Genomic DNA, 8855 nt, shown 5'->3' on the forward strand with positions numbered 1-8855 from the left:
CACAGGAGCCTTCTCCAGAACCACAGCTGAAACGGGTCAATTTTCTTCCTGTCTTGCTTTTTTAAGGTCCAACTTTCACAACCATAGGTAGCTATGGAGAACATGATAGAATGGACTAACCTACAGTTGGTCGCCAGGATGATGTCCTTGCTTTTTCATATTCATTATTGCTGAATATGAACATGGATCAAGTTCATCATTGCTGTGCGAATGGGATGTTTTATTTCTAGGCTGTATCCACCAGTTTGATGGATCTGGGATCCTAGGAAAGTGAATTTTTTCCACACATTCTATCTCTTCACCGTCAATTTCTATTTTGATGTTTCCATTCCTTGCAGTGGTTATGAGCTTGGTCTTTTTGATGTTCAGAAAGAGACCAAAATTTCCACCCCACTCCAGGGGGGTGGAAGGACACTGTAAAATAAAGTGACCAGATTTCAGTGATGGCAAAGCGGGACACCATTGACGGGGGGAGGGGGGGCTGCGCATGCGTGCTGAGTCTTGCCATCTGCCTGAAGGAGGAGGAGCGGCTGCTGCTTCTCCACTCTTCCAGGCAGGCTTGGCTCTCCTCTTCCTCTCGGGTGGTCAAGCGGGCGTCTCTCCTCCCTCTCGCACCCCTTTCTCTGCCACTCCCCCTTCTCCGCCTCCTCCTCTTGCGTTGCCGCCTCCCATTTTCAGAATGGGAGTGAAACCAAAAAAAAAATCGGGACTTTTGGGAATTGTCGCGGGACGCGGGACAAATTATTAAAAAGCGGCACTGTCCCTCCAAAAGCGGGACGTCTGGTCACTATACTGTAAAATCTCCATTCCCTCCCCACCCCACTAACCTGCTTTTCAGCTCCCTTCTCCTGTGCAGGGCAACAAAAGAAGACCCAGCCAATCAGCTGGGACTCAATCAGCTAGGATTTGGGAGGCAGTGAATAGATGGGGACGGGGCCAGTCAGAGGTGATATTTGCTAATTGTTCGAACTACTCAAAATTTCCACTACCGGTTTGCCAGAACCAGCCAGAACCAGCTGAATATCACCTCTCAGTCACATAGTTGTTAAGTGAATCTGGCTTCCCTATCCATTTTGCTTGTCAGAAGGTCGCAAAAGGTGATCACATGATGCTGGGACACTGCAACTGTCCTAAGTATGGACCAGTTGCCAAGCATCTGAATTTTGATCACGTGACCATGGGGCTGCTGTAACGCTCGTAAGTGTAAAAATTGTTATAAGTTACTTTTTTCAGTGTTGTAACTTTGAATCATCACTAAATGAACTATTGTAAGTCGAGGACTACCTACACATGTGCATGCACGCACGCACACACACGTATATTTATATAGACTTAAATGGCTACTTTTGAGAAAGGTACAATTGAAAACCATTTGCTCTGCTGCTATGAGTTCCTTTTCGTTATTAGGAATTCCATTCTTCTGGTCTTTGTACAGTTGTATACAGTGGTGGCTCCCTTGCTGGTCATACTAATATTTTCATTTTTATAAATTTGTGTGTCTATAAATCTGTGTCAAGAAATTAAAAGATGCTTGCTCCTGGGGAGGAAAGCTATGGCAAATCTAGACAGCGTACTAAAAAGCAGAGACATCACCCTGCCAACAAAAGTGTGCATAGTCAAGGCTATGGTTTTCCCAGTTGCAATGTATGGCTGTGAAGGTTGGACCATAAGAAAGGCTGATCGCCAAAGAATTGAGGCCTTTGAACTCTGGTGCTGGAGAAGACTCCTGCGAGTCCCTTGGACTGCAAGGCAAACAAACAAGTCAGTCCTAGAGGAGATCAACTTTGACTGCTCTTTAGAAGGGCAGATCCTAAAAATGAAACTGAAATACTTTGGCCACCTAATAAGAAGGAAGGACTCGCTGGAGAAGAGCCTAATGCTGGGAAAGATTGAGGGCAAAAGAAGAAGGGGACGACAGAGAATGAGGTGGCTGGATGGAGTCACTGAAGCAGTAGGCGTGAGCTTAAATGGACTCCAGAGGATGGCAGAGGACAGGAAGGCCTGGAGAATGTTGTCCATGGGGTTGCGAACTTGCGATGGGTCGGACATGACTTTGCAACTAACAAAAAAAAAAAATATGTGTCTGTATTACATGCTGGTCCTTTCATTTGTTAATGAGCTATTGGATATACACCATACTAACAGACTCCATTTTTACATTAACTGGTGGAGGAATGAAATCTTTTGCAAAGCGTGATGTGGATGGGGCTCTGTTGAATACACCCCAACAGTTGAAATTCTGTGCCAGCTTGGAAACTCTACATCAAAGGCTCTAAGAAAAATAACATTCTACCATAAGAATGTTTTATGCAAATTCAGTATATTGGCTTTTTAATTATTCTGCTTCTGGCAGTCTAGAGGGAGGAACCATGTAATATGCTAAGCACCAGTGCTTTATTCTTTAGTTCTTTGGTTCTCACACTTTCAGGTATTTTGAACCCTTAAAATAAAATAAATGTATATGATCCCTAGGAATTAATGGTTTCATTAATGTTAGGATTGGGCAAGAAGTAAATATATTACTTCTAATAATTCAGTTTTAATATATATGCCATATGGCCTCTCAAACATTATATTGTATGACTTCTCAAACTTTATGGAATTGCTGCACACTGTAATCATTTGGGTAACAGAGAACAAAGCCCAGAGACAGTTTTAATAGTGTCCCATGTCACTTGCATAAGCCTGATTAGGTTTTTAAAAGTACTGTGATCCCCTTCTAAATTGCTTATGACTATTCAGGGTATCCTGACTCTAAATGAAACCCCTTCAATCTACCCCACTAATTTCTCTTTCCTCACCTAGCTGTAAAAAAATTCATCAGACGTCCTCATTTCTGTGCCATTTTTATTTCTTTGCAATCTTTCCTTTTAAAAAATGATAAGAGAACAGTTTTCATACTGATGATATTCATTTACTGGAAAATATGGACAGCTATAGCAATGAGATTGTGCAGTTTCTGAGAAATCAGTGCTGCCATTTTTTTGATAATCTGTCTGCAGCAAAGGCCTGTGGATGACTGTTGATGTCCAAATCCTACATTTCAGATTTAACAGATTAACAGAGTTGGAACGGAGCTTGTAGGTCATCTAGTCCAACCCCCTGCCCAAGCTCTAACATGCTTCTAGAAAAAATGGGGTGGATTTGTGCGCCCTCAATGTATTGGGACTGTAATTCTTACTACACCTAGCAATACTAGCATGGTCATGGTGTAGTCTCCATATATTTGTGGACACAAGTTTGGAGAAAACTGGAGTGGAGCATCAATTAATTTGCGATAGAGCAAATTAGGCTGTATCTTTTATATCGGAGTTTCTCAACCTTGGCCACTTGAAGAGATGTGGACTTCAACTCCCAGAATTCCCCAGCCAGCAAAGCAAAGTCCACACCTCTTCAATTGGTCAAGGTTGAGAAACACTATTTTATGTCATTAGTTCTGCTAGACTTCTCTCAGGACATTCATGGAAGAGCTCTTTTTTTTCATGCAATGTCTTGCACTCTGTAGGAGCAAAGAAGTGGGGAAAAATTACAAGGTGACAGAAGAAGCAAGGAAGCAGAAAAGGAAGGATGCCATTGACTTGCAGAGTCTGGTATGTTCTCACGGCCTAGCTTGATTGTTGTTGTTGTTGTTTTTACATTCAAGACTGTGCTTAAACTGCTGTTGTCTCTTGCAAGTTGATCAGTTGCAATCATCCTTGTGGCTATAAGTAGCAAGGGAAGTATCTCATGGAATACGTAAAATAGCATTAGAGTAGGCAAAATGGCACTGTCCGCTCAATGCATTTATGTAGGACTTTCCTCTGGAGCATGTCAGGAAGTTACAAGCAGATAAAAAAATGGCTATAATGTTATTTACTCACATCAGCTGAAAATCTTGAGTATTCAGTGGTACATTGGTGCTTCACCTGAACAGGAAACACTGTAGCAGGGTTTCGAAACACTGGGATTTTCAGGTGCATAAGGAATCCATATAATGCCTCAGACAGTTCAGTCTTTTATGAGAGGAGTCTCTTTCAAGTAGGACAGGTATCCCAGCAGCTCAAGCTGAAAAGACCTTGGAGGGAAGCTACCAGAGATCGTAGGGAGGGGGCACACCCACAGATATGTATATGAAGCAGTTGGAGGGGAGGCATTGCCCATAATAAAATGAGGTCATGAATGAGGCTACATTATGCTACTTGAGCCAGCAACATGGAAAACACCACATTTGATATATAGCAAGAAAATATTGACAAAGGCTGCTCACACAGTGGGCTAGGGATAAGTTGAATGTGACATTATCCTCTTGATAAACAGTGAGGTGCCTGATGCCACGGCAAGCAGGACATATGGATGAGGCGTTTGTATTGCTCTGGGAGAGGCACTAAATGACAGAAGGTTAAGTTCAAGGAAGCTTTCTTTCTTCTTCTTGGGCTCCTTGCCCTTGAGAAGAGGTGGATCATCTCTCTCTCTCTCTCTCTCTCTCTCTCTCTCCCTCCCTCCCTCCCTCTCTCTCTCATTATAGGAACACCAATTTGATGGCCGGGCTCAAGACCCTGGTAAGTTTAATCTGCAGTTGGTTTTAAATCATCTTGACCTCTAGAGCATAGTCCAATCAGTCAATAGAAAAGACATAAATTTTCAATTTCCCATAAATGGGCTCTTGTATAATAATTGCAAGAAAGGAAATACTAGATTTCATCTTTTAGCTAAAACTGGATTTATTTGCAAGAGGCTGAGAGCTGCAGTTGCTGTCACATATCACGTGCTTCTACAGAGACTGCAGAGCTTAGGCAGTTAAAAACCTTTGCTACTGTATGTTGCTGGTTTCCTTACACATAATAAGGAATGATTGCCAGAGACCATACTGGATTTATGCCATTGTTATGTTCTGCAGAGGACTTGGTAATACACTACCCTAATTCCTTGCTGGGAAGTCTGACTTTAGATGAAGGACGTCCTGTCTGTGCCCTTTCTCATAATTGTTAACACTGGATTGTGCTTTTAAAAAAAATTCTAGAGAAAAATTATATGAGAATAGGTCACTGTATTACATGGGAATAGATGATTACACAGGGGTGAAATCCCTGACAGGTTCTGACAGGTTCTGGAGAAACGGTAGCGGAAAGCAGTTTTGTATTCAAGTATTAAGCAGCCCAACCTTTGATTCAAACTCAAATTCAAATTCAGACCCAATACTTTGAAACACAGACGTTTTGCCAGATGATGTCACCCACTGTAGAGCATGCAAAAAGGATGAATAATTACATTCTCTCTAGGAGTGGGTCTCTAGGAGTTTTCTGGGTCTGTGCAACATTCCAAAGTCAAACCATTTCATATTTAGAAACGAAATTGATAGCAACTCTGGATAAATCACTATTTTCCCCAGTTCTGTAGCGGAACAGCTTTTAGGTATTTTATCACATTGTATAACATTATGAAATTCAGCCTACCTCTGTCTTAGAGCTTTGTTCAAAGATGGGCAGCTCTACAAAAATAAATAGAGCAAAAGATAGGAAGGTAACGATAAAGTAGGCAAAAAAAATCCTAACATTATCTCTTGTTTTTTGTCTCAAGTCTCTGGCCAGTATTATCTGTTTGACAGCAGCAGCGGAGCACGGCGTTGGGTGTGAGCATGGAGGAAAATGAAGAGCCAGCTCTCTGGACACCAGCAACTCTCTGTCTGGTATCTGCTGTATCTACTGATATGGTGGCACAAGAGTAGCTTTCCATTAGTTACATGCATTTTAATAATCAGAGGTTGTCACTTTCCTTTCTTCTTTTGCTCTTCTGGTTTCCATGGTTGTTTCATCGGTGAAAAGTTCTTTCCACTATTTCTGGTACCCCCATCTGGAAATTCTCCATATTATGTAAGGTGGTAACAATGGTAATATGGTACTAGATGAAACATCAGCCATTTGTCCCTCCTTCTTACAAAGCCATATGTCTATGAGAAAGTGCTATAATAAAGGCTAATTTTCTAATACTTAATTCAGTGCAAATTAGGTGTATTCATGGTGAGGCATATTTTTTCCAGGTGCTCCCTAGGCAAAGTTACACTCATACTAGTGCTATTATAATATAAAAGTATTATAAAGTAATAAAAAAGAAATAAAAAAAGCTTCCCCTGAAAGACAAAATTACAAGAAGTCAGACATTTTTAGGGCATGAAATAGCAACTTCCAGACCAGCTGTGGTCCAAATGCCTACCAGATTGATTCCTTTCTACTTCAAGGGGATCAGAGGTGGGTTCTGGCCAGTTCTGGAGAACCGGGAGCAGAAATTTTGAGTAGTTTGGAGAACTACTAGTAAAAATTCTGACCGGCCCCGCCCCCATCTATTCTCTGCCTCCCGAGTCCCCGCTGATTGGAGGAAATGGGGATTTTGCAGTAACCTTCCCCTGGAGTGGGGAGGGAATGGAAATTTTACAGTATCTATCCCCTGCCACGCCTATCAAGCCATACCCACAGAACCAGTATAAATTTTTGAAACCCACCACTGAAGAGGAAGTGTTATATTTGGAACAGGAAAGAGAGTGGGAAGTCTGCCTGAAAGTAGCTTTCTGCTCAAAACCTGGGAATTAGTACTGCAGCCTGCCACTAACTTGTAACCAAACCTATTCTCCTTTATATCCTAAAAAAATCCTTTAAAAATTCTGCATACAATGGCCAATGATTGTATTTACAGCATTGTATTATTTTAAATATTTGAATATCATCTAAATGTTGATTATGTATGTCGTCCTAACACTATAGTCTACACAGTAACATTGTGTGTGTGTGTGTGTGTGTGTGTGTGTGTTTGTGTGTGTGTGTGTGTGTGTGTGTGTGTGTGTGCAGTAGTGGTCAGGACAAACTTGTGATGTGAAAGTGCCCTCTGCTGGAGCAGCCAATTGAAACAACTTGATTTGTTACTGGAAGTAATATAAGATTATACATTAGGGATATGTAAATTCTCGGTGTTGCACAATAAAGTAGTTAATTGCTTAATTAAGTACATGTAATTAATGACAAGTACATATGTTTATAGTTCTATAGGATTCTATAATTCCTTTTTAATAGACTATCAATATGTTTAATTGTTAAATACATTGAAATATATAGTGGGAAAAAGAAATTATTGAAATAGAAAGTAGAAAAAAACAAAAAAAGATTGCTCTATTTGAAATAAAAGAAAGCATGGTGAAATTAAGCCGATTATATATTTTTCTTATCAACTTGAGCAGCTGCTAGCCGAAGCTGAAGCAAGTGAGAGAAGCTGAAGAAATAACAAATGAACTCAAGAATAACAAATAAATAAGAGCTGAAATAGGGAGTGCCTATTGGGAGTATGGGTATCCAGGAAAAGTCAAAATGTCAAAATCAGGTGGGTTGCTACCGGATTGCACTGGATCAGGCGAGCACTGGATCGTGCAAGTGTGCAAGCACGCACACACACGAGCGAACTGATAGCGACGGGATTGGGAACCCACCCCTGGTCAAAATTATATTGAACTACATAATGAGGACAAGATTGAATTACCAATAATTTACTATGTACATTGGCTGATACGACTGTAATTTAAATCCTTTCTGGAGAAAGGATATAAAGGAATAGGTACAAAAGGCACCATAACTATTTTGAAAAATTAATAACTATCCTTTTCAACTTAAAGGAACAATCTCAACAAATTATAGGTTATTATTGAAATTGGAATTAGATAATCTCTATTAATAGTTAGTCTTCTTGATAGCTAGCTTATGTACTTGCAGATTCAAGGACTTTTATCTTAAAATACCAACTTCTAAGAAGCAAATTGAAAAAGCAATTTACATTTAACTTCTACACTTCTGCTTTTAAATTTGCTTCTAATTGGTTGACAACTATTACATATGATGCTGGATGCTGTATAAGCCTCCAGTTAAATCTGTTAAGTTCTGTGTATTTAAGATTTTCAGAAAGGAATATTCTGTGAAATTTTATTACACAGTCAACGTTTCATATATGCAATTGTGTGTAGGCTGGAAGGCCAATATAAAGTTTTCACATACTATTGGCTTTCAGATGAGTGAAAAGCACTTTCTGGATACATGCAGATGTGACTGCAATGTGAATTTCACTAAAAAGAGCTACAATTTAAAAATAATACTTTACTTGGATTGGTATTTTGTATGTGAGCTTACTTTCTAATACTGGTGAAATGGCCAGGTTCAGAAACTGTCGTCATTGCTTTGGTCAAAAACAAGGTTCCTTTAAGCTCATTTGATGGGCAAATAGTGTATTTCTCCCTGCTTTCTCCTTGTTTAGAAAACTAGCAGAAAGCCTACACCAATTATATTTCATTGTGATACCTTGCATTATTGTCATAACTGACAGTTCATTTTCCTGCTGTGACCTATTTTTAAAAAATCTGGTTAGATGTAATGGACAATATTAAACATGTTGCCCTCAATAATTAAAACAGTTCCAAATGTCGATAGCCTCTTCCTTTAATACCGGCCAAGAAAACTTAATGACTTGAGTACTTGGGATTTTTCAAACATAAAAAAAAACACCCAGGAGTGAAATGTATAACTATGAGCAACTGTCATTTCCCTGCACTTCTCACTGCTGCAGATTTGAACTGAAATTTGATTGAATTTGATTTAAATAAAAAAAAATTTAAAAAGGGAGACAAATGTTCTGTTTTGTAAAGATATAAATCATCTGGTGGGTTGGGCGGGTGTCCGATGGGTTCTATTTGACCTGGATAATTTGCCATAGGACAACCACAAGTTGGCAACAGAGAAATTTAGAAAATACTTTGTTTTTGCAAAGACGAGACAAATTTTTGCTAATAAGTCTGGTATTACTAGCACCTATATTCAGTTATTTATTGTAAACGCTTTAAAGCTATG

At 39.7% G+C, this 8855-nt stretch overlaps 2 protein-coding genes across 5 annotated transcripts in view; one reads left to right on the plus strand and one right to left on the minus strand.

Moving 5' to 3' along the window:
* The window catches only part of CDHR4 (cadherin related family member 4), a 44586-nt gene extending 36068 nt beyond the window's left edge, over positions 1-8518 (plus strand). For 2 of the 3 annotated variants that reach the window (XM_058172723.1, XM_058172724.1), the window contains 3 exons: positions 3506-3590; positions 4505-4538; positions 5557-8518. In XM_058172723.1, coding sequence (XP_058028706.1) covers positions 3506-3590; positions 4505-4538; positions 5557-5612 — 175 coding nt within the window. In that variant the 3' untranslated portion in view covers positions 5613-8518. The remainder of the gene's footprint in view (positions 1-3505; positions 3591-4504; positions 4539-5556) is intronic. The other variant, XM_058172722.1, reaches the window with a different exon arrangement.
* The window catches only part of AMIGO3 (adhesion molecule with Ig like domain 3), a 245955-nt gene that overhangs the window by 191141 nt on the left and 45959 nt on the right, over positions 1-8855 (minus strand). The gene's annotated exons all lie outside the window — the stretch shown is intronic.

The sequence above is a fragment of the Ahaetulla prasina genome, chromosome 2 (genome assembly GCF_028640845.1).
Source record: "Ahaetulla prasina isolate Xishuangbanna chromosome 2, ASM2864084v1, whole genome shotgun sequence".
Classification (NCBI taxonomy): Eukaryota; Metazoa; Chordata; class Lepidosauria; order Squamata; family Colubridae; genus Ahaetulla; species Ahaetulla prasina.